At 38.5% G+C, this 27,075-nt stretch overlaps 2 protein-coding genes across 3 annotated transcripts in view; one reads left to right on the top strand and one right to left on the bottom strand.

Annotated features, from left to right (window-relative positions):
• hdac9b (histone deacetylase 9b) overlaps positions 1-8,532 on the bottom strand; it is a 98,568-nt gene extending 90,036 nt beyond the window's left edge. For both annotated transcript variants that reach the window (XM_079837488.1, XM_079837489.1), the window contains exons 1-2: positions 8,452-8,532; positions 8,243-8,368 (exon numbers count right to left, since the gene is read on the bottom strand). In XM_079837488.1, the coding sequence (XP_079693614.1) occupies positions 8,243-8,368; positions 8,452-8,467 (142 nt within the window). In that variant the 5' untranslated portion in view covers positions 8,468-8,532. The remainder of the gene's footprint in view (positions 1-8,242; positions 8,369-8,451) is intronic.
• gtf3c6 (general transcription factor IIIC, polypeptide 6, alpha) overlaps positions 1-27,075 on the top strand; it is a 1,355,101-nt gene that overhangs the window by 8,437 nt on the left and 1,319,589 nt on the right. The window lies entirely within an intron of this gene.

Here is a 27,075-nt window from a genome sequence, read left to right as displayed (position 1 = left end):
ATTACAACATTTGTTACCCAGATTATTTTTGATAAAAGCTTTAAAATACTAAAGCTAACTTCATAACTAGCACTTCCTAAATACACATAATGCAGTATTTTCACACTTTCTTTCTATTGCAGCTTGACTGGAATTGGCACAATCAAAATATTAGAGTTGTAATAGATTTGCCTTGAATGTTCTTTGTTTTCTTTACACATAATTTCTCTTATTTCAGATCAAGAATGCACTTCACTGACACTGTTGTCTCCATGGTAACTAAGTACTAGGCTTAAAAAACCATTTGGACTTAATTTTTTGGTTTGTGGTGGAAATTATGACACAACTAGTCATAATTTGGGATCAAATGTACATAAATGATCTTCACACAATAAATATTGAAATATTTAAAGTGTATTTCAACATGTTATGAACTTTATATTAGGTGTCTCTACTGTATACACTATATATTGCCAAAAGTTTTGTGACGCCTGCCTTTACATGCACATGAACTTTAATGGCATCCCATTCTTAATCCGTAAGGTTTAATATGGAGTTGACCCACCCTTTGCAGCTATAACAGCTTCAACTGTTATGGGAAGGCTTTCCAAAAGGTTTAGGAGTGTGTTTATGGGAATTTTTGAGCATTCTTTTCGAAGTGCATTTGTGAGGTAAGGCACTGATGTTGGACGAGAAGGCCTGGCTCTCAGTCTCCGCGCTAATTCATCCCAAAGGTGTTCTATCGGGTTGAGGTCAGGACTTTTCAAGTTCCTCCACACCAAACTCGCTCATCCATGTCTTTATGGACCTTATTTTGTGCACTAGTGCGTAAGTCACAACAGTCATGTTGTGGCCATCCCCAACTGTGCCCACAAAGTTGGGAGCATGAAATTGTCCAAAATGTCTTGGTATGCTGAAGCATTAAGAGTTCCTTTCACTGGAACTAAGGGGCCAAGCCCAACCCCTGAAAAACAACCCCAAACCATAATCCCCCCTCCAACAAACTTTACACTTGGCACAATGCAGTCAGGCAAGTATCGTTCTCCTGGCAACCACCAAACCCATCGTCCATTGGATTGCCAGACAGAGAAGCGTGATTCATCCCTCCAGAGAACACGTCTCCAATGCTCTAGAGTCCAGTGACGGCGTGCTTTACACCACTGCATCCGACTCTTTGCATTGCACTTGGTGATGTAAGGCTTGGATGCGGCTGCTGGGTCATGGAAACCCATTCAATGAAGCTCTCTACACACTGTTCTTCAGCTAATCTGAAGGCCACATAAAGTTTGGAGGTCTATAGCTATTGACTCTGCAGAAAGTTGGCGACCTCTGCACACTGTGCGCTGACCCCGCTTTGTGATTTTACGTGGCCTACCACTTCGTGGCTGGAACACCTGAATTCAATGAGTTGGAGGGGTGTCCAAATACTTTTGGAAATGTACTGTATACTTGCATCAGAAAACAATAATTGTTCGATACATTGTACATATTGTTTATGTTGTATTGCAAAACACGTTTGCTGTTATTGGTGTTATTGGGATACAGGTAAGTTAAATGGTGGGTTGAGGTGTAAGTGAAGGGTCAACAGATGTAATTACAGAAATTAATTACAGATACATTTGCATGCAAATAGTCTATTTTTTAAATATAAATACAATGTAAAAACATGTATGTACACAATAAGTGCATTGTATCAAATGATTACTTTAAAAGTTAGTACATACTTGAAATAAAGTGGGACCAATTATTATTATTGTTACGATGGATTTTCATATTTTATCAGACAAAAGTGAAACAATAAAACTACATGCTTTATGTATTTTTATAATTATTTTATAATGTATAAATATTTATACTTTATACTAATTATACTAATAGGCCTATACTATTATTACAACTAATAATACATCAATACATCTATCTATCTTACTTCCAAAACATGTTTTTGTCTTACCCTAATTAACTATGGTATGCCTATTATAAGTGTTTATATTTTAGACCCGTTTAGATGGTTTTCATAGGAAATTGCATACATATAAGATTGTTCCTAATATAAGACGACCCTGATAATAAGATGACCATCCTTTTTCAAGATGTACCTTTTGGAAAAAGGCTTTTTGAAGACCAAATCTTGTGTTTTATAAAGAAAACTTTTATAAAGAAAATGCTTTTATTTGAAAATAATTGTCATATTCCACATTTTTCATATAAAAATGTTTGTATTGAAAGTATGGTAAATACTGGTAAAATGCACAAACGATCACATTTTAAAATAAACACTTTTACCATAAAAATAACCTGTAGCCCATATGAATTATATAACAATTAGGCTATCCATCTCATAGTGAAAACCATGTAGCCAACCAAAATTTCATTAACCGTAGAAGTGAAATCTTATTGTAGGCCTAGTGTTAATATCGGGGTACTGACGTTTCCAGAGCTGTCATAAGGGCTGTGCCAAGAATGGCATCCCCAGGGCCTCGCTCAAAGTAAAGTAACAGCTGACTTGATGATGTAAAGCAATAGTTACAGTTCATGTTTTGTCCTTCGAAATACTATAATAGTTCAAATACATAGCCAAAAGTGAGACTATGTATATTGTGATGCTGTATTAGTCTGCTTGTTATGTGTTATGCAGTGACTTACAATATTGCTCTGAACGTGCACGTGTGACTGATTCATGCACAGACATGATGTCAGCCAGCGCAGTCCATTTTAAATTCCGCCTCTGAAATGGGTCAAACCATAGATATTATCCAAGAAGTTCAAGTAAAAACACTAGAAATCCACGCTCATTCAAGGATGTGCATTTATTGCATGGACGGAGAAAGCATGGACGCCTGCAGGATTTCATCTGAAAGTATTTAACACTAAAAGGTTAAAGTAACAGTTCAGCAGAACGAGTGTAGCCTACTATATCTCTAGATGTTTTTAAATCTGAAAACTCCAAAAAGCAATACAAATTTTCATACATCCATTTAGCGCATATTCACAGAGGAAAACATCTGAAAAACAGCTCTGATTGTTCTCTTCATACTGTCTGTTTGATTTACTGACTGAGAAATCACTTCAGATGATTCAGTGAGAGTCAGCGCTGACAGTGTTGGGCACGTTACTTTAAAAAAGTAATTAGTTATAGTTACTAGTTCTTACAAATAGTAACATGAGTTACATCATCATAAAATTAACTAATTACCAGTAACTACTGAGTTACTTTTTTTGTTTTTTTTTTAAACTTGGATGCCCCCCATATTAAATATGTTAAATGAATGAATTGGACACTGGTGTGTGTGACTGTGCATATGCGTGTGCGAGTGCGTGTGTGTCATAGGTGTGTGTGTGTGTGTGTGTGTGTGTGTGTGTGTGTGTGTGTGTGTGTGTGTGTGTGTGTGTGTGTGTGTGTGTGTGTGTGTGTGTGTGTGTGTGTGTGTGTGTGTGTGTGTGTGTGTGTGTGTGTGTGTGTGTGAACTTAACCTATCAACCTCAAACTTGTCTCCCACCCACCAATCATCATCAGTTATGTGTACAACCCCACCCACCCCCCAACACGCATGGCATGCAGGCCCGCGCGCGCACACACACACCAACAAGAGAAAGAAAAACGTTGCAGGTCCGACTGACAGAGAGCCTGTTTGGATGAAATCCGCCTCAGTGAGCTCAATTATAGTAACGCCGCGTTTTTTTTCTCTCAGTAACGCTAACTCCGTTGTAACGGGAGAAACAGTAATTCGTTTGATTACTCGTTACTGAAAAAAATTCTTCCGTTAGTAACGCCGTTTATCTATAATGCCATTATTCCCATCACTGAGCGCTGATCCATCATTTACTAAAGTTACTAACTTTCTGACATGAGTGACAGTCCCTCCGACTAGAAATAAACTAATAACCTGAAGTATATGCTAGTAACTACAACAGTTCACTGAACTGAGACGTGCTGAGAGAACTGATGAGAAGTGACATCCGTCTCTCTGGCAGGCTTGTGCCTCATAGACCTCGTTAAACCACGCCCCCTCCACTCATTTCAAATGCAAAGATGTCAGCCAATCACAACAGTGGGCGTTTTTACTGAAGTCTCACAGCAGACACGCCCCTTGAAACAGGGCATTCAGACAGAGGGCAAACATCAGTATAGAAAAAATGCCTTTTATTTCTAAATTATGACATTTTATGATGTAAAAATCATACTAACAATAGAAGTACACCTCAGAATACATTATAAAATAAAAAAATCCATGCCATGGGACCTTTGAAGTGCGTATAATATGCACGCCGAAAACTGCGTATCATATGCCCGCCAAAGCTAATTTTGCCGTATACATTCCACGACATTGCACACTCGTACTATTGATAAGCATTCTCATGTGATCGTGTTGATTTTATTGAACAGATTAAATATCTATGTAGCTCTCTAACAAAGTTCATGTTAAAGCTTTATCTATTGTGAAGGGTCATTTCATTATGGTTGTTGTTGCTGGAATTTAATTTCAAGGAGGCACCGTGTCTATTAATGGATATAGCAACAGTAACGTCCTCAGCTAGTCAGCTTGAAATCCTTTCCATCTAAACTAGTTATATCCCTTAAGCCTAGTAGTGAATGTTTTATGAGCAGTAGGATAACCATATTCATATGCACAGACACGCAGAGCTGAAGCACAACCAAAGCAACGATCTTCTGCAAAATACATGCAGTTTTGTTGCATAGTGCACTTTTAGTGTGACTTTCATTTAACATAAATAAAAAACTAAATCTATAGTGTTTAATACAATTCACCAACCCCTAAGAGACAGGAATGCCAGAGTTGAAGAAACATCCATAAAGGTTGGAGTAAGCAGAACAAATAGCTGTGTGTCTGTCAGCTGGTCTCATCTCTATTCTGCCAGCACACAGCAGCAGTAGAAGGATGAGTATGACATGTGTGAAGGGCCACTGCTGCTGAGAGATGGAGCAAACCACAGATGCATTTGCACAGAATTATCACACTTTTTTCACACACGTTTCTCTATCAAACACATACAGGCAGAATTGTTTTGCATATTTTCACATCCACATGCCTTATAAATAGCACAGAAGCGAATGATGCAGTTCATTGTGCATGTTGTTGCAGGCTTGTAATGATTGCTGCTTTAATCTCTTACCAGCAGGTGGCAAAACTCGATGGCTACAGTTTAATTTACCTATCCATTTACTCAACAGGCAATTCTGTAGGACTGAGGTTGCACAAGTCATCAACAAGTTTCTGAGGATAAGTGCAGCTCCTAATCCCAAGTGCATATTTAACTAAAGAGGGTCTAATGCAAAAGACTCCCCAAAAATCTATTCATTGTATCGTGTTTTCAGATATGTGTGCTGGTGAGTGCAGGTAAGTTGTTTACCTACCGCTATGGAAATGTAGACAGCTCTGTTACTTTAAAATCTGATGCTGTTGCTTAGAGACCATGTTCTGCGTCAAACCTGAAATGGCTCCCAATATAGAGCACAATAGCTCTCGTTCTTTTCAGCTCCACCCCTGTCTGCACTCTTATTGATTGATCTCCAAATGGATTAAATCTAAGATTAGATCACTGGTACATATGTAAGCTCATCATTATGGTGGTACTATGATTCATGGCATACTCTGATCCATACCGGGCCAAACGTGTGAAATCGACCCATGCTACTCTCATTGTCAGGGTTCATTATATCCTAACACTGTTTGACAAGGAAATATTTACTTCGAGCTACACGCTATTACCGGTAGATCAAAAGGTCTGGTGAGGTGAGCGTGTCCTTCATATGATCTCATCATTAAAATGTCTTAATCACCCATTTGGTAAAGGCAGGCCTACTACTCATTGTGTCTTTCTTCCGTTTCTGAGAAACCAACAAATTACAAAAGAAGCTTTTCAGTTTTTAGAGTCGAACAGGAAGCTTGTGAAAGGACATTTCATGAATGTACTATCCTATTTGCGCAAGGATGTGTGAAGCTTTCAGCGTTTCCTCTTTCAGGCACATTACACTTCCCCATCCAAGTTTCTCTCTCACAATAACAGCTACCAAATCCCTGCCCACACTCAAGTACTTCACAATGAAGAATCAACAGGGATATACAAGTTAGGAAAAAAGTGCATTGTTATATATATAGGCCCATATGCAACTGTTCAAAAGTGTGTGGTCGCTAAGTTTCTTATGCTCACCAAGGCTGCATTTCATTCAACAACAAAAAATGTAAAAACTAATATTGAAAAAAAAAATTACGATTTAAAGTACCCGTTTTCTATTTTAATATATTTTACAATGTATTTTATTCCTCTGATAAGAAAGCAGCCATTACTTCAGTATTTAGTGTTACATCAATGTTGAAAGCTTAAAAAGTAACGAATTGTGTTACTTAAGCCCCGTTTCCACCGAAATTACCCGGAACAATTTGTCCCAGGAATTTTTTTCCCAGGAACTCTTTTTCTCTCAGACCTGCTGCTGTCTTCGTTTCCATAGCGGTCTAAAGTACCGTGAAGATTAGTCCGGTGGCGTAGGACTAAGCGCGACTTTCCAGAGCCCATTGGATTTCGTCCTCCGCAAATAAACGTAATAAAGCCTAAACCTCGTCGTCGGTCCATCTGTCGTATTTTTTTAAACTCCATTGTTGATTCGAATAGTAAACAACTCTTACTGCATGCACCGCAAAATACTTTTAGGTTGAAATAGAATGCTGCGTGAGCTCAACCAATCAGCATGTTCAGCGCCCAAGTCCCACCCCCCTAAAGTTCCTGAACTTTGAAAAAGTACTACCTCGCGAGCAGGGCCGCTTTTGAGGGAGAAATCTTTACCCGGAACTTTATTTACACCTCGGTTCCTGAGGAAAGTTCCCGCAGAGGAAACGCGGCTTTAGTTACTTTTTAAGAAAAGGAATGCGTTACTTTTTCTCACCTGGGCTGGGCTCGTTTATTTAATAACAAAAAGTTCTATTTTTGGGCAAATGTAAAGGCAAAACTGAAATAATACAGCTAAGGGAAATGCAAATTCACTCGTGTACAGTAGAGGGCGCAGCTCAAACAAAGCTTTCAGCTGTGCTGCCATTCTGGATTGAAGAAGAATAGCATGCAGGAAAAGAACATTTAACATTTACTTTAACACTTACTTTGGTAAGAAAATAAGAATTCTTATCGTTTAACGATCATCGACGGTCAGCCACAAGTACATTGGTCAATAAATGAGATTAAATGCATAAAAATATTTGTTTCATTTAACATATTTCATTATTGGAAGTTTGCATAGTATTCTAATTTTGCATTTCACTGATTATATTCATTTTGAGGAACACTGAATGTTTTTTTGTGCAAGTGGGATTAGTTAATGCATGCTCACATTTATTCTAGAACTACAATGACCATCATATTTACTCGCAACGCCTCTGCACTTACGATTTTTCTCAACATGGAGGCAAGAGAGCTGTCAGTCCATAAAAAAGAAAACAAAGTAACTTGTGTTACTTATTTGAAAAAGTAACTCCGATATTTAAAAAAATATATATATATATTAAATTTAAAAGTAACATGTTACTTTACTAGTTACTTGAACAAAGTAATCTGATTACATAAATCAAGTAATGCGTTACCCCCAACACTGGTTGAAAGCAGTTCTGTCATAACAACTCTCTGAGTGTTTGGCATTGTAATGGATGACCATGTTGATAATGTTTGGTCTTGGTGGAATAGATCTGCTACGCTGCTGCTGCTGTTATTGCTGCTGCAGAGCAGGTTCAGGACTTGCTACCGCCAATACATACACAACACGCTGCTGTGAGCAAGTAAGACATGCTGCTGCTGTACAATGTAACGCACATGAATTACCATAGCATATCTATACAGGTGGAGATAGGGAAGGTGGAGGGTTTCCGAAAGCGCACTGCAACTGCTACAGCAAATGCTGACCAAGTACAAATTATCTATACATATTCAACAAAATGAGACACTAACCTCATATTAAACCCATTATTCTATAAGAATTTCTAAATATATCAAATATTAGATAATGTTATCAAATGTTAGATAAAACAGTAATTCATTATTACATTTTTGCTCATTTAAATGCATTTTTGTCATATTAATTGCTATTTTTGCCCAGAGCCCTGAACATTTCTGACTGTTGAACACAAATAATTAGTGATGCAATGTCTAGTTTTGCTGATTGATTTGTCTGTCACAAATTCTTCTTTTGGAAGTCCACTTGCACAATAACACAATTCAGTGATTCTTACAGAGACAAACACATTGTGTACTGACTCACCGTAGCCCCAGACTGAGTGGCCTGGCCTGGTGAGAGTTTTAAAGGGAAAGAGGTGACCTCTCCTGCCCCATCCTGATGGTCCATAGGATCTGTGTGTCATATAGTTGTCACAGCCTTCACCTAAAGCTGTTATTACAAGAACAAAAAAACGTTAACTGTCTGTAACAGAGAGAAAAAAATGATTAAAAAAACTGAGAAAAAAAACTTACCACTCTTGATCTTCATGATGAAGTCACTCCTCTGTTGCAATATTAATCTGAGATCAGTCTAGCACACGCACCTTTTACATACACTCATACACTGAGGAATCTTGTCAGAAAGTCACCAGCAGAGGAAACGGTCATCTGAAGTTTAAAGGTCTCTGAACATTGTCTGAGGATATGAAAAAGTCGTGCTCTCACAATTCCTCTTTCCCCATCTCAGCGGTTTGAAAAAATTGAAACACAGCAGTGATATGGACTGAGTCATTGACTGCCTCTCACTTACTGTCACACATTACAGCACGTTCACGGTCCTACGCTACTGTCAGAACGCTACAACATATTTCGGTAACACCTCCTATGAAACCTGTTTAATAAAAAGCATAATGCAACAGTTAGTTCAAGTCCTTAAATTTGATTGGCTGAGTGGCTTCCATGAGTGCTGGTATTAAGTGGAAATTTTCAACTTTTTTCAGCAGCTCTGGTTCTGGAAGCATTTTTTCCCCATACATTTTTGTGTTATAAGCTATGAACTAAGACCACCAGACAACAAGGTGAATCACAACATTACAAACTTTTGTTATGTTACAGCCTTATTCCAAAATGGATATAATTCATTATTTTCCTCAAAATTATAGAAACAATACCCCATAATGACAACGTGAAAGAAGTTTGTTTGAAATCTTTGCAAATTTATTAAAAATAAAAAGCGAAGAAAAAAAAATTCACATGTACATAAGTATTCAGAGCCTTTGCTCAATACTTTGTTGAAGCACCTTTGGCACCAATTACTGCCTCAAGTCTTTTTGAGGATGATGCTACAAGCTTGGCACACCTATTTTTGGGCAGTTTCTCCCATTCTTCTTTGCTCTTCAAGCTCCAACAGGTTGGATGGGAAGCATCGGTGCACAGCCATTTTCAGATCTCCCCAGAGATGCTCAATCGGGTTCAAGTCTGGGCTCTGGCTGGGCCACTCAAGGACATTCACAGAGTTGTCCCGTCTCCACCCTTTGTTATCTTGGCGGTGTGCTTAGGGTCGTTCTCCTGTTGGAAGATTAACCTTCGCCCCAGTCTGAGGTCTAGAGCGCTCTGGAGAAGGTTTTTTATCAAGGATGTCTCTCTACATTGCTGCATTCATCTTTCCCTCGATCCTGACTAGTCTTCCAGTTCCTGCTGCTGAATAACATCCCCACAGCATGATGCTGCCACCAAAATGCTTCACTGTAGGGATGGTATTGGCAAGGTGATGAGGGGTGTATGGTTTTTTCTAGACATGACGCTTGCCATTCAGGCCTCTTTGTTTCATCAGACCAGAGAATTGTCATGTGCCTTTTACTAAGGAGTGGCTTCCATCTGGCCACTCTACCATACAGGCCTGATTGGTGGAGAGTTCTTATAGAATCATGGGTAATGTAGTTATTCAGCAGGAATTCCACTCTGAGCATGATTATTTAAAAAATAATAACTTGAAATAATGTTGACTGATGGCCTCAACAGAAGCACAGAAGGTTTGTTTTTAAAAGTTTATGTTATTATTAAAAATCAATTCCCCAATGGATAAAAACCCAGCCAGCACAGTCATGTGGGGCCCATATGGGTGTCACCTGGGCTGTCTAACTGGGGCCCAGCCAGTTTTGTCCTCAGTTTCCATGTAGGCCCCACATGGGCTAGCCCAGATGAACTGAACACTGCTCAGTGTGCACACTACAGGCTGTTAAATGTAACTGAATCAGTGTTGGAGTTAATGAGATAATTAAGTGATTAATAGAGTAATGACTGAATATTACTGAAGACTCCTGATGATAACAAGCAGAATCACTGAAGGACAGAGAAACACAACAGACTTCAGACACAACTTCACAAACTCACAGACAGTGTGTGTTTGTCCAGAAATCATGAAAATAAAAGAAACTTAGCTCACACCTTTAGACACTTTAGACAACTTAGCATCTGTAATTCACACATCTTTGGATCGTGAGAGAATCGTGGGATTCAATCCAGGATCTTCTTGCTGTGAGGAGACAGTGTTTCCCACTGAGACACTGGTGATGCCCTTAATCACAGACATAAGACACACTTTGACTATTTCTGTCAGACGTCTACAGAAGCTCTTACTGAGAATTAACAGAGCTTTAGATGTTGATGTTTATGGTGAATTTGAAGTCACCATTGTGGTGGGAAGCGTTTGCTTTAGTTGGGCTCTTGGTCCCTGTACTTGAGTTAGCTTTTCTTTGGATGTTAAAACTGTGTGTGTGAAACACAATAGTTATGGCTGAAAAAGCAAAGATAAAGTGACTTCAGGTGTTGTCAGCGCCTTGTTGATGACTAAATCATCAGAAGTCTGGAATCTGATGTGCTTTTGAGTTTTAGGTTCTTGTTCGCCAAATAATAAATTGTTTATAGTCACTATAACCTTGAATCTGCTGTATTGACACCAATAGCAATAAACAAATCACTCATCCTGAAAGATGAAAAAACAGCAGGTGCACATTGTTTTGAGAAAATATTTCACATAGTCACACGCAGATATCAAGATTTTGCATATGATTCACAACAACGGTGACAATCAAGCATGAGTTTTGTACTTTGAAGCTACCCATCATGCATTGCAGCATGAAGTTTTTTTTTGTTATGATTGTCACCGTTGTTGTGAATCATATGCAAAATCTTGATGTCTGCGTGTGACTATGTGAAATATTTTCTCAAAACAATGTGCACATGCTGTTTTGAGAAATATTTTCTCAAAACAATGTGCACATGCTGTTTTATCATCTTTCAGGATAAGTGATTATTTTATTGCTATTAGTCCCGATACAGTGGATTCACAAGGTTATAGTATATAAACAAATTATTTTTTGCCAAACAAGAACATAAAACTCAAAAGCACAACATCAGATTCTAGACTTCTGATGATTTAGTCATCAACAAGGAGCTGACAACACCTGAAGTCACTTTATTTTTGCTTTCTCAGCCACAACTATTGTGTTTCACACACACAGTTACAGCTGCCAAAGAAAAGCTAACACAATTACGGGGACCAAGAGCCCAACTAAAGCAAACGCTTCCCACCACAATGGTGACTTCAAATGAAACATAAACATCAACATCTAAACCTCTGTTAATTCTCAGTAAGAGCTTCTGTAGACGTCTGACAGAAATAGTCAAAGTGTGTCTTATGTCTGTGATTAAGGGCATCACCAGTGTCTCAGTGGGAAACACTGTCTCCTCACAGCAAGAAGATCCTGGATTGAATCCCACGATTCTCTCACGATCCAAAGATGTGTGAATTACAGATGCTAAGTTGTCTAAAGTGTCTAAAGGTGTGAGCTAAGTTTCTTTTATTTTCATGATTTCTGGACAAACACACACTGTCTGTGAGTTGCTTTGCAATTACAAATGGAAAATATGTCCACAATTTGAACTAGTTTTTAACCTTGAGGTTCCATGAACGTCTATATCAGACGTGCAGAACACGTCAAAAACAGACGTCATAAAAACTTTCATTCTGGCTCCTCAGTGGACGTCTTTTCAACAAACACCTTTGCTCAGTGGGAATTATCCATAAAAACTAAGATGACAGAAAGTCAATCTAATAGGTAAAAAGGGAAGCTGATAATGCTTTTGTGAAGTTGTGTCTGAAGTCTGTTGTGTTTCTCTGTCCTTCAGTGATTCTGCTTGTTATCATCAGGAGTCTTCAGTAATATTCAGTCATTACTCTATTAATCACTTAATTATCTCATTAACTCCAACACTGATTCAGTTACATTTAACAGCCTGTAGTGTGCACACTGAGCAGTTTTCAGTTCATCTGGGCTAGCCCATGTGGGGCCTACATGGAAACTGAGGACAAAACTGTCTGGGCCCCAGTTAGACAGCCCATGTGACGCCCATATGGGCCCCACATGACTGTGCTGGCTGGGAATACTTCCAGAACTTGACTGTTGCAAACTTTTCAAACTATTTCTGCAAGTTAAATTGTAGGTGGTGGCAAATCACCATTTTTAATGCAGGCATTGAATCATTTACTCAAGCAATTCGTTCAAAGCACTGATTCATTAAGGAACAACATGACACTGTTGCTTAGAAGTGCACAACGGGAGATTTTGTAAGCTGTAAGCCACGTGATGCACAGTATATGAACCAGTAATGTCAGTAATAACCAGTAAAAGTACATTGTTGCTACTATGAAAGCTTTCAGTTCTCACTTTTTCAAGTAATATTAAGGAATACCCATAGTATGAAAATAAATCAAGATTTGCTCCCCCGCATCATTTCCAAATCCTTTTTTCTCTTCTGTGGAACACAAAATATTTTTTTAAAGAATCTCATTACAGCTTTTACATAAAACAATAGTTCCCTGTCCACATCACATTAAGTGTTGATATAAATAGCACTTACGTTCTGACATTCTAACACACAATTGCAAGAATAAGTCATTTGAATTGCCCTACCGTATATCCAAAGAAAATTCTAGACTTACTTGAATATGTTGTTCTTACATTTCCAACTCACACAAATCTGTGGTGAGAATGATCCTAGGTTCACAAGGACTTTAGTTGGCAGTATGGCTCTGACACTGCCCCCTCAAGCCATCTGACTGGAGAATCGTACACCTGCTGGGCTTCATCAGGCAAAAGCTGCTCTGTGCCGGGCACGCTACACATTGTACAGAAATTGTTATGTTTAATGAGAGTCAACAGAACCACAGACCTTCTGACTATGTATGCATTAGCATTAGGGTATAAAAATACACTACCCGGAGACATTTTTGTCTCACCTGTTTTAGTAATCTGTCCCACTGAGTTGTCCCTGTGATATTTTTTTTAGTTATCAGTAATTTCTTGACTTTCATCACACATTCTGTCAGAACTGCTGAACCATGATTAATTATCATCCAAACACTATATGTGTGACTATGTTGATCTGGGGACATAAAGTGTGAGATTTTTTTTTTTACAAAAAAGAAAAAAGTACTACTTACTCATCAACAAATTGATTAGCTTTAATGCTTTTTATTTAAATATATGCATTTACTGAGGTTTTTAATGTCCCTAGATCCAACATAAATAGTTGTCTTCTAATTAGATTGTATTCATAGATGTGAGCTGCTTCATGCATTTATAGCAGTTGCTATTTTTGTTGGTATAAGAACAAGTGTTTTGAATAAAGTCTGAAAATAGGCCTTTGTATGTAAGCTTGTTTCTGCTACGGGATAAAAAAAAATAGGCTAAATAAGGTAAATGCGACTTTTTATTTCACAATTCTGATAGTTTATTATATCTCACAGTTACAAGAAATTGTTGAGATAAATGTAGTAAAGGTTGTTTGTACGGGAAGAAGGAGGCGGGAACCGGCGGACATTCAAAATAACTTTTAATTAAACAAACACAAACTAAAATGGCGGCGACAGCCCCTCGCGGACGACTGTCGCCTACATACAAATAAACACAAAATAAAACATAACACAAAATCCAGGCCTGGTCCTCTCTCGTCCCTCACTGTCGTCGCTCCTCCTTTATACTCCCTCACTCCTCCGCAAGGGCCGAGATCGCTGCGGCTCGCAGCTGGCGCTCATCCTCTCTGATGAGCGCCGCCTCGTCCCGCCCTCACGGTCCCTCGGCCTCGCTGCTCGCCACAATAAACAAACTATTTCTTGTAATTTCTCAGAATTGTGAGATATAAGCTTGCAATTGCAAGGGAAATGGTCAGAAATGTGAGATAAAAAGTCGTAGTCGTCCGTGTCAGAAACAAGCCTTACCTTTCAAACTTGAACAGGTAAATTTATAATAAGGAGAACTACAACCTTTGTTTTTGGTTTTTTTACATACAGCCAGGTCAAACACATATGGACTTGAATTGGTGAATCTGATTTTTTATCTGTTTATTTATATGAACTGATTCACTAGAATGAATGACACTTCCACCACTAAAGGACTGTTAAGGAGTTTAGCTCCGACCTTTAATAAACACACCTGAACCAGCTGATCAAGGTCTTCAGACTCCCTAGAAACTTCCAGGCAGGTGTGTTGGAGCTGGATGATCTAAACTCTGCAGGACTTTGGCCCTCCATGGAGCAGGATTGGACACATATGGTTTAGGACAACCTGATTCACACAAACGAATTAGAACTTCCAACTCTGCATATGAGAGAGCGAAACGTTTAGCCAAACAATTCACAATAACAAATAGGATTTTCCAACGCTAGACATGAGAGAGAACCGTTTAGAACATCCGGAATAAATCGGACGTTTGAATACAACAAATTAGAGAGTGAGGATTCAGTTTAGGACGAAACAATTCACTAGATTGAATCAGACATTCCAACGGCACATATGAAAGAGACCCGTTTGAAAAATACTTATTAACTAAAAATAATCAGACTTTTCAGCGCTATACTTATAAATGAGAGAGGAATGTTTAGGTGAGTGTCTGATTTTTCTATCCGCTTAATTAAAAGAATCAAAGTCAGCATGAAACAGAAGTTGCACTAGTCTTTTTTCCTTATTGTGATGTATATCCGAGTGAAATGGCTTCTCAAACAAGAAAAAATGTAAGCCGAGACTTGCTTTTGTCGATCAGCAATTGATTGGATCATTGCATCCCAGTCATTTGCTATTGCTGTGATCTCATATGAGTGTTAGGTTGTCCCGCCCTCGTGCCAGGAAACATGTCATCAGAGAAGAGGGCTGGTCCGAAAACTTAGGCAGCTGATTTGTTGCCTCGCTGCCCCATCAGGCAATGACTCTGCAGGCAGCGTTTGCGCACGAAGGCACCTCACAAAACTGATTTCGCACAGACTTCTGAGGAAGCGTAACAGTTTAATGATCTACAGCAAAATAGAGCAAACTTTGGGGAGAACTAAGTGAATATTTAATTACTGCAATATTCATTTCTCACTAGAAGTGGAAAACGTAGGGCAAAAACATACATTTACACACAAACTGACCAGCAACCGCAACACACAGACGCCATCTTTACTTTTTATCTCAACTGTCACAGAATGGTATCAAAGGCAGTGAAGGATACATCTATGCAGCTCAAAAATCGATCAGAATGAAGGTATCTCAGGAGACAGGAAGTGAAGCTTACTCTAGATTCGGACATGCCTACCTTGAAATGCATCCTCCGAAAACAGCATTTTTCAGTTTTGGGACGCAGCCGAGATGTTGTTGAAAGAGGGAGGGGAAGTTACTTTGATTAAAGAGTAACACTGCTATGTTCCATAAAAAATAAGAATTGTCAAATTGTGAATTGTGTTTGTTACTGAAAAAAAAAAAACTGCACGAACTTAAAAACAGATGAACTGCTGCCATTCTACTAAAAATGAAGTTAAATAAGAAAGAGTCACTCTTTGTAGTTACTCTCCAACAGTGATGATAAGCAGGTTAATATATTTAAATACATAACAGATTCATGCTTATATCATCAGTCTCCAGAGTTTATTGCATGCAATGACCTCAAAATAACAGCTTATGGTTGAGTTATTTTCGTGCTGAAGCATCTTGTAAAATTATAGAGCAGTTTTTTTTTAGTTTGCTTCTCCATTTGCACTGTTCTCTGTTCTTCTTTCAAAAAAACATGTTTTATGTTCTTGTGGCCTTGTTTGACCGAATTAGTGTATCTAGTGCAGGTGTCGAATTAATACCGGTGTTAGATTTATTCTGCTGTGTAACCTCAAGCGTTGGTCTCCAGCCAGGAGCACTGCGCTGATTCACATGTCAACATGACACTACATTTTTTAAAGCTTAGAGTTTTTCCCCTGCTACCTCAGTAAATCCATTATCACGTTTGTTTTTAGGCCTTGCACATCAACAAAAAACTAAAGGATCCATCTACACATATTCCCAACCATCTTCTCTCCCTACTTTTGTCTGAAGATGAAGAGATGCAGTGGGGAGTTTCTCGGTGATGGATGACGTAGTTTATTGTGCTGCAGACGAGTGTTAGCGGTATGAGGGAGAAAGAGCCGGTTTGTGCAGGTGTACGGCTGCCACAGTAGTGTTTATCCTGGCTCTGTATTGTGTCTGGAAACGGGGGCTCTGACGGAGGTTAAACGTCCCCTGCCGCCTCAAAAACACTCCAGAACATGAGGCAAAGGAGGAGTCCAAGAAGAGAGAAGCTTAGCTGGTCCTATTTAAGAGTGTTTCCTGAGAATATGTGCAGGTCTTTTTTAAGGAACTCTGCTTTTAAAAATGAGCTCATGTAAATGACTCTATGCTTGTCTTTTTGAGATGAGATTGTTCTCCTATGACGAAGGTGAAGTGTTACAGTCTTAAAAAGAATGTTCTTTATTGGCATTGATGGGCCCAAACCTTTAACATTTCCATTGCACAAAAGGTACTTTATTGGGAATAAGCTTTATATTATCAAAATGTTCTTTATACTAAGAAAAAAAAGGTTATTTTAAGAACTGTTCACTAAAGGTTATTTAGGAAACCCAGAATGGTTCTTCTATGGCATCCCTGCGAACCCCCCTTTTGGAACTTTTATTTTTAAGACTGTAGTGTCATTTGATTCTGATGTACACATTTACTAATAGATTGTAACATATTTTACAGTTTATGAGTTTAGCATAACTTTAGCTATGAACAAATGTTCTTCCAGTAACAGAACATTCGTTCAAAGTTGTCTGGTCTTTAATCAGGTTTTCAAGACGTTTGCACAAAAACACTGCATTTTTATTTCTTTAATTATTTTTTCAAATCATGCATTCCCTGGGAATCAAATCCATGACAGTGGAGTTGTTAGCACCATATTCATATTTGTATTCATTTTAATTGGATATACGTATAACTTTTCTTAAACATTACTACTTACTATTACTAGTTTCAGATGTTTTAGGGTATGTTTACACAACACTGTTTTCAACTGAAAACCTTTTATGCATTTTGGCCGTTCATTTACACTACAACAGTGTTTTGGGGTCCTGAAAACGCAAGCTTTTGAAAACGGGTTTCAAAGTGCATGGTTTTGAAAACGATACCTTTACCGTCTCCATGTAAACAACATTGTGCATGTATTACAGTGCATTCGGAAAGTATTCACTTTTTCCACATTTTGTTATGTTATGTCTTATTCCAAAAGGGATTAAATTCATTATTTTCCTCAAAATTCTACAAACAATACCCCATAATGACAACGTGAAAGAAGTTTGTTTGAAATTGTTGCAAATTTATTAAAAAGAAAAAACAGAAAAAAAAAAGAAAGAAAAAAAATCACAGCCTTTGCCATGACACTCAAAATTGAGCTTTCAGGTGCATCCTGTTTCCACTGATCATCCTTGAGATGTTTCTACAACTTGATTGGAGTCCTGATTTGGAAAGGCACACACCAGTCTATATAAGGTCCCACAGTTTACAGTGCATGTCAGAGCACAAACCAAGCCATGAAGTCCAAGGAATTGTCTGTTGACCTCCGAGACAGGATTGTATCGAGGCACAGATCTGGAAGCACAGTGGCCTCCATCATCTATAAATGGAAGAAGTTTGGAACCACCAGGACTCTTCCTAGAGCTGGCCGCCTGGCCAAACTGAGCGATCGGGGGAGAAAGGCCTTAGTCAGGCAAGGTGATCAAGAACCCGATGGTCACTCTGACAGAGCTCTAGCATTTCTCTGTGGAGAGAGGAGAACCTTCCAGAAGAACAACCATCTCTGCAGCACTCCACCAATCAGGCCTGTATGGTAGAGTGGCCAGACGGAAGCCACTCCTCAGTAAAAGACACATGACAGCCCTCCTGGAGTTTGCCAAAAGGCACCTGAAAGACTCTCAGACCACGAGAAACACAATTCTCTGGTCTGATTAAACAAAGATTGAACTCTTTTGCCTGAATGGTGAGCGTCAAGTCTGGAGAAAACCAAGCACCTTGCAAAACCATCCCTACAGTGAAGCATGATGGTGGCAGCATCATGCTGTAGGGATGTTTTTCAGCAGCAGGAAGTGGAAGACTAGTCAGGATCGAGGGAACGATGAATACAGCAATGTAGAGAGACATCCTTGATGAAAACCTGTCCAGAGCGCTCTAGACCTCAGACTGGGGCGAAGGTTAATCTTCCAACAAGCCTTCCTAAGCACACAGCCAAGATAACAAAGGAGTGGCTACGGGACAACTCTGTGAATGTCCTTGAGTGGCCCAGCCAGAGCCCAGACATGAACCCGATTGAACATCTCTAGAGAGATCTGAAAATGGCTATGTACTGACTCTCCCCATCCAACCTGATGGAGGTTGAGAGGTCCTGCAAAGAAAAATGGGAGAAACTGCTCAAAAATAGGTGTGCCAAGCTTGTAGCATCATACTAAAAAAGACTTGAGGCTGTAATTTGTGCCAAAGGTGCTTCAACAAAGTATTGGGCAAAGGCTGTGAATTCTTATGTGCATGTGACCCCCCCCCCCCCCCCCCCCACCCCCAAAGATTCAAAGATTTCAAACAAACTTCTTTCACGTTGTCATTATGAGGTATTCTTTGTAGAATTTTGAGGAAAATAATTAATTTAATCCATTTTGGAATAAGGCTGTAACATAACAAAATGTGGAAAAAGTGAAGCGCGGTGAATACTTTCCGTATGCATAGTACATGTTCACGCATGCGTATTATTAAATGTTTGTGGGGTGTTTCTTGACAAAGTGACATCTCCAACTACTGGCCTAGCATGCATAATACAGCCTTTTTTTAGTTATTTTCACAGATTTGTGTGAACGGGGATCATTTTGACAACGTTGTCATCTGTTTTTAGTACATCATTGTTGTGTAAACATACCCTCCGAGAACATTCAAAAGTAACTTTCAGGTAATGTTTGTAAAATGATCAAATGGAACATTCCCTTAAAGTTTTCTCAAATGTTCACATAATCAAACTTTTTTTTTTTTTAAACATTTGGACTTTTTGAACGTTTAGAAATGACATTTTCATAACTTGATGCGAATGTTAACAAAACATTCTTGGAACGTATTTTGTTAACTGGGATCCAATTTATTATTGATGGAAATAAATGGAATCACTTACTAATTTACAGTAGCTGTTCCTGCACAACATTTGAAATGGGGGCCATCTTACTCCACTACTGAGGTATGATGACCCCCAACCTGAAACAAGAACCCCCTTGTGGAAACTTAGACCAACTGTCATCTGAATATTACGTAATATCTAAAATACATCTGATATGATTTTTTAAAAAGGTGTCATTAATGTAAGATGCTAAATGAAATTCCCTGTAAATATATGTTGACAAATAATACATTTGAATAATTAAATGATGACAGTCCAAAAAAAATAACAGAATCCCACTCAAAGTGATACGTGTGAATTAGTGTAATTCTATGAATTATACACAGTCCTTTACTTTAAAAACTGAAGAAATATCATAGCAATAGACTCAATTCACATGTAATTCTGCTGAACTGGCCTATATGGGTAAAAGGAACACACCGACTTTTTGGGACTTTAGCTTATTCACCGTATCCCCCAGAGTTAGATAAATCCATACATACCATTATCATCTCCGTGCGTGCCATAACTCTGTCGGACGCACCCACCGCTAGCCTAGCTTAGCACAAAGACTGGAGGTAAATGGCTCCAGCTAGCCTACTGCTCAATAAGTGACAACATAACACCCGCATTTTCCTATTTACGTTGTGATGTGTATAGTTACATTGTGTACTAAGACCGACGGAAAATGAAAAGTTGCGATTTTCTAGATCGATTTTTCAGCAGCGACGGAACTGTTCTCTCATTCCAGCGTAGTAATCAAGGAACTTCGTGCTGTACCATGAGTGCAGTGGCGCAATGATATTACTCAGTGCCTGAAAATAGGCTAACTTCCGTCAACATAACCAAGGTGACAACCTGCTTGCACAGAGAGCGTGCTGGGGACTATTTTCAGGCGCTGTGTAATATCATTGTGCCGCTACACTCATGGTACTGCAGCAAAGTCCCTTGATTACTACGCAGGAATGAGAGAACAGTTCCTAGAATAGTTCCTTTTGACAATTCAGAGCCACTGGATGACGAATATATGGAAAAAAAACGCATACAGAAATTTCGGACTCAGTATGCAAAGACCTTTATGATGAATACTGAAGGTGTTTGAAAAATATGTAATTCATGGAATTATTAAATTACCGCTCAATGAATTACAATAATTTTTAAGATAAATTATACAACAGTAACAAGAGGCTGCAGAACTTCTGTCCTGTTCTGCATTCTGAGGGAGCCAAGAGTCTAAGCTTAAATGTTTCACTTTTCACTGAAAATAAAAAATGTATCTACAAATCTGAAGTACTGTGTCCCCCCTTATATTAAATTACAAAAAAGTGCTATTTCTTTAAAATATGCTTTATATTTTCTTATTTAATGCAGTGACATTCATTAAAGAGCTATTGGGAAATTAATTCTGCACAGAAGTATTTATGCACCTGCTGCATTTCTTTCTCTACAATTTGAGGAAGAGGAAGACTGCCCCCTACTGTTCAAATGACAATAACGGAACATTCTCCTGTAAAAAAGAAAACTTCTGTGTGATTTCAGAGTCTGCAGCTAGTCTGACTTTAAAGAGATGAATGATCAGTTATGCCTCATAACACGAAGGTCTTTCCCACTCCTACCGTCTGTCACTGATGACTGTTGGGAACGCAGTAGGACAGGGACCCTTTCATCCCTCCTGAGGGCGGGTGGAGGATGCGATTAGCACCGATTATGTACAGATTTGTCATCGTCATAAATCCACAGCTGTCGGGGCCATCACATTTTTACATGTCACTTCAAATGCATTCCTGTCTGTCTCCGCCTGCTTTACGGCTTCTGTCCAACTACTGACGGCTGCAGAAGAGGGTCAACCTTCTTCTGCACTTCTCCATCGAGATGTCACGTTTCACGTCATGCTGCCTGAATGCTTGTTAGGAGCAAATTGGAAGGCCAGTAGTCCTCCGCACAAGGTGTTGTCTGAACCCTGGGTCCTTTTTCATCCTGACTTTCCTTGCTCTTCTTAGTGTTCATGTCCTTTCTTCTCCTCTCACCTCCTCCTTTTTTTCCATGTCAAGCATCTGGATTTGTGAGAGTGTTTGTGTATTTGTATGAGCGTGTGTGTGTGTGTGTGTGTGTGTGTGTGTGTGTGTGTGTGTGTGTGTGTGTGTGTGTGTGTGTGTGTGTGTTACCAGCTGTTTGCTATTCCTCATGCTGACTGCCTGGGAGTCTCCGTTGACCCAGTGTCCCCATCCTTTCACAGATCTGCCTTGAGCTGCACTACTGCATGAGACAATATTAATTACTTCACAGTAAATACAGTGGCAAGAAAAACTATGTGAACTACTTGCAGAGTCTGTGAAAATGGGAATAATTTTAACTAAATAAGAGGGATCATACAAAATGCATGTTATATTTTATTTATTTAGTACTGTCCTGAATAAGTATGATATTTTACCTAAAAAATGTTTACATATAGTCCACAAGACAAAAAAATAGCTGTATTTATTAAAATGACCCAGATCATAAGTTTATGAACCATTGATTCTCAGTGTTGTGTGTTGTTCCCTGGATGACCCACGGCTGTTTTTTTGTTTTGTGATGGTTGTTCATGAGTCCCTTGTTTGTCCTGAGCAGTTAAACTGCCCAATGTTCTTCAGAAAAATCCTCCAGGTCCTGCAAATTCTTCAGTTTTCCGGCATCTTTTTCATATTTGAACCCTCTCCAGCAGGGACTGTATGAGTTTGAGATCCATCTTTTCACACTGAGGACAATTGAGGGACTCAAACACAACTATTAAAAAAGGTTTTAAACATTCACTGATTCTCCAGAAGGCAACACGATGCATTAGGAGCCGGGGGGTGAAAACCTATTGAATTTGAAAATCAAATTGTACTTAATTTGTCTTCCGGGAAACATGTAAGTTATCTTCTGTTGCTTCAGAAGGGCAGTACTAAATTTTGTTTTTATATATATTTAAACAAAATAAGAAAAACTTTTGTCCCAAATTTTCACCCCCAGCTCTTAATACATTGTGTTTCCTTCTGGAGCATCAGTGAATGTTTGAACCTTTTTTTAGTAGTTGTGTTTGAGTCCCTCAATTGTCCTCAGTGTGAAAAGATGGATCTCAAAATCTGGAGAGGGTTCAAATATGCAAAAGATGCTGGAAAACTGAAGAATGTGCAGGACCTGGAGGATTTTTCTGAAGAACATTGGGCAGTTTAACTGCTCAGGACAAACAAGGGACTCATGAACAACCATCACAAAACAAAAAAAACAGCCGTCAATCATCCAGGGAACAACACATCGCACTGAGAATCAATGGTTCATAAACTTTTGATCGGGGTCATTTTAATAGTCTTGTGGAATATATGTAAAAAAAATTTATGTAAAATATCTTATTCAGGACCGTACTAAATAAATAAAAAATAACATGCATTTTGTATGAGCCCTCTTATTTAGTTAAAATGATTCACATTTTCACAGATTCTGCAAGCGGTTCACATACTTTTTCTTGCCACTGTACATGTACAGGTGTTTTTATTGTACATATATTGACCTGTATTTTACCTGTAAAAGACTGTAAAAATGCTACAGTAAAAATCTTTAAAAATCAATTTCTGGAAGTAAAAAAGAACAAATTTACAGTGCAAAAATTCTCTGTGTGACACATTTGATGGTTTTTAATGTTTTGTTTATGTACATTTGTTTTTTATGGTACAATGGTTGTTAAATTAATATTTATTACATTAATGTTTATGTGTGTTACAGGTTGTTCTGTAAATATGTTTACATTTGTTCCTGTATTTTTATAGTATTATTTTGGCAACCACAACTGCCAGATTTTGTTTTACACTGTTCCTATTCATTCTTTATTATTACTATTTTCCACATGTTAAAGCGATGGTAAAGTTCTAAAGTTACATATAAAAGGACATGACGCAAAAGACCTGCCTGTTAGTCTAAGTGAGACCCTTTTGTTTTAGAAAGAGAAAGACGGTGATGATGATCACACATGTTCATCGCCACAATGAGCCATAAACCTCACGGGAAGTGTAAAGTTCAAAGGTCAGCAGGTCTCAAACAGGACTGGAATACAGTGGCAGAGCAGGGGCAGAGTGGGCTTGACCTGCCCTGTGCCCTCCGGCCTCCCTTCACCCTCCCTTTGCTGACCCTCTACTAATTCAATTTGTGGGAACCTTCATCCATTGTGAAGGCAAATTCCATCTGGTGTTAGTGGGGTTTTATGGGGCTTATGGAGTCCAATCCATAGGGATTATCCTACTCTGAGTGGTTTGGTCCCAAAAGCTATGACACTATTAGCTGTAAAACTAAACATCACACCATGTCACAAAATTTTGTGGATTTGGAAATGGAATTACAGTGTTGGGGAAAGTTACTTTTAAAATTAATGCATTTCAATATTGCGTTCCTCCCTCTAAAAGTAACCTGCATTACTTAGTTACGCTTTAAAGTAATGTGATACTTTTGTATTATTTTTCCTAATCTAAAATGGGCTTGCTTGTTTGTTTTTTAATAACAAAAAAAAGTTATATTTTTGAGCAAATGTAAAGGCCCTTTCATACCAAAAGTTAAATGAATAATGCACACTCACACCTGTACAGAGGGAGCAGTTCAAACAAAGCTTTCTCTGCTGCTGATTAAAGTTCACCACTCTTCAGCAGTAAAATACATACATTAAAAAAAAATAAACACAAATGTGATGTTTATCTTTTGCTTATTAGTATGGTTCAATTGGATCATCAGCAGGAACGACATTGGTTAATATATTGAAATTAAATACATAAAGTATATTTGTGTAATTTAACATTTAATTATAGCAGGTTTGCATTTTACTGTTTTCTTCATTTTGAGAAATACTGAATGTTTTTGTGCAAGTGAGATAAAAACATTTAGTCTACAACTATAATAATAATCATCATGTAACGTTACAGCGCACACACAACCCTTTTACTGTCTATGCACACAACACGTCTGCATTGCTCCTGATTTCTCTCAATATGGAGACAGGAGAGCTGTTAGTCAATACATGGGCTAACAAACTAACTTGCGTTACTTATTTGAAAAAGTAACTAAAAATATTTTGTTGTAATTTTTTTAATTAATGCGTTACACCCAACACTGTATATATGTCGTTTTAATTATTTTTTTTCTAATGATAATAAGCCATTTGATAGTTTTTGTTCACGTTTTCGTTTTTATTCACTAACTAACAAGATAAACATATGAAACAAAGTCTCAGCTTTTTTCACAAAATTCCAACAAAAAATACCGTTCTGGCGCTCTTTAATGTGGCGCGAGAGATCACTGCATGTAAGTTAACGTTAGCGTTCAAGACAAGTTCAAACGGTGCGGAAGTGAACGCGACCATCCTCTTTACTAATGTTACGTTACAGAAGGAAAATAAACATGAATGGACATCAGAAAATATGTTGAAAGATACAGTCCTTAACTTACCATATTATGTCTCTCATGTAATCGCTCAATCAATATTTCAACCACAGAAAGCTTGTAAACAATGTCACGTAACTAAAAAAAGCCATTCGTTAACCATTATTTGATAGACAGCAAGAGCGCACTCGCCATCAAGTGGGCAGGAGGGAGAATTACAGTTAACGTTAACTGTCAAAATTATTAACACTTTCAGATTTATTTTGACGCGGCCTCGGATATCATTTCTATTTTTATATATATATATATTTCCCATTACGTTTTTACATATATTAGCTACACTCTATATTTACACTTTACAATTACACTTTAGATTTTCATTTAATATATATATTTATCTAATGTAATATAGAAAAAACATTAAAATAAACATTATGGATAAGTATTTCTATGGAATATATATTTTATATTCTATTAGGCTATATGTAAAAATAAATATAATGGATTTGTTTATAGAAAAAGATAATAAAAACATTTTTATTATAATTTTCATTTTCATTAATCACCAACCAAATCACAAACGTTGCCAATACTGTTTCAAACAACAGAGGGCGGTATTGCACAATTAGAGAAGAGGGAAAACAACGGGAAAGGTACTCGACTACAGGACATGTCTCAAACACAGGAAATGTCTCAAACACATGCAGTCATTTAATCTTAAAAATGACCAAATACTCATAATTCTTGTATCTCAAAATCCCACCAGGGCATTCATACTCATTTTAGTTGGTCAGAAAAGCTGAAATGATCCAATCAGCTACACACATGAATTGTAAAAGGCTTTATTGAACTGTTCATTAGAGAAGGCCAATGACCTGTTGGTGGAGTGCTTGGCTGTGTGTGTTTTGCACTAAATGAGTGGAATCCATTCATTTACAAGTTCTGAGTTCAAGCTGTTATTTCATTTGATTGCGGTCAAGAAAAGTGAAAATCTCTCTAGTAAATATATTTTTTATAAATATCCATTTGCACTAACATTATGACCAGTCACAGGTAAAGGGAATATCGATGATCATGTCCTAACAAGGCCTGGGGTAGATGAGATGGTAAGCAAACAAACAGTTCTTGTAATGTGTTGAATGCAGGAGAAATGGCGAGGAATAAAGATCTGAGCGACTTTGACAAGGGGCAAATTGTTATGGCAAGGCAACTGGGTCAGAGTATCTCTGAAACAGCAAGGCTTGTTGGTTGCTCTCAGTCAGAAGTGGTGAGAATTTACCAGCAGTGGTCCAAGAAGGGACAAACCACAAACCGGTGACAGGGTGTTGGGCGCAAGGCTCATCGATGCACAAGGCCGATGAAGGCTATCCCGCCCAGTATACAGACCAAGAGAAGGTCTACTGTGGCACATGTCACACAAAATTTTAATGATGGTTTTGGGAGGAAAGTGTCACAACAGACTGCTGCGTATGAGGCTGCGTAGCCACAGACCAATCAGAGTGTGATTGATCAGACCAATCAGAGAGTGCCTATGATGACCCCTGTCCATTGTCTAGAGCACCTTCTATGACCACATGAGTGTCTGAACTGGACCTTGGAGCAGTGGAAGAAGGTCGCCTGGTCCGATGAGTCCCCTTTTAATTTACATCACGTGGACCCCTGTATACATGTTCGCCAGGGGAATTGATGGCTTGAGGATGCACTGTGGGACGACAACAAGCCAGTGGAGGGAGTGTGATGCTCTGGGCAATGTTCTGCTGGGAAACTCCAGGTCTGGCCATTCATGGGGATGAAAATTTGACATGTGCCAACTACCTAAACATTTTTGCAGACCAGGTACATCCCTTCATGATAATGGTGTTCCCTGGTGGATGTGGCCTCTTTCAGCAGCATAATGCACCCTGCCACACTGCACACATTGTTCTGGAATGGTTTGAGGAACATGATAAAGAGTTCAAGGTATTGCCCTGGCTTCCAAATTCTCCAGATCTCAATCCAATTGAGCATCTGTGGGATGTGCTGGACCAACAAGTTCGATCCATGGTGCCTTCACCTCACAACCTACAGGACTTAAAGGGTTAGTTCACCCAAAAATGAAAATTCTGTCATTAATTACTTACCCTCATGTCGTTCGACACCCGTAAGACCTCCGTTCATCTTCTGAACAGAAATGAAGATATTTTAGTTGAAATCTGATGGCTCTGAAAGGCCTCCAATGGCACAATGGCACTTTACACTCTCAAGACCCTTAAAAGGTACTAAAGA

This window comes from Gobio gobio (assembly GCF_949357685.1).
Source record: "Gobio gobio genome assembly, chromosome: 15".
NCBI lineage: Eukaryota > Metazoa > Chordata > Actinopteri > Cypriniformes > Gobionidae > Gobio > Gobio gobio.
Note: the sequence above shows the minus strand (reverse complement) of the source record. Positions and strands in the feature narration are given on the sequence as shown.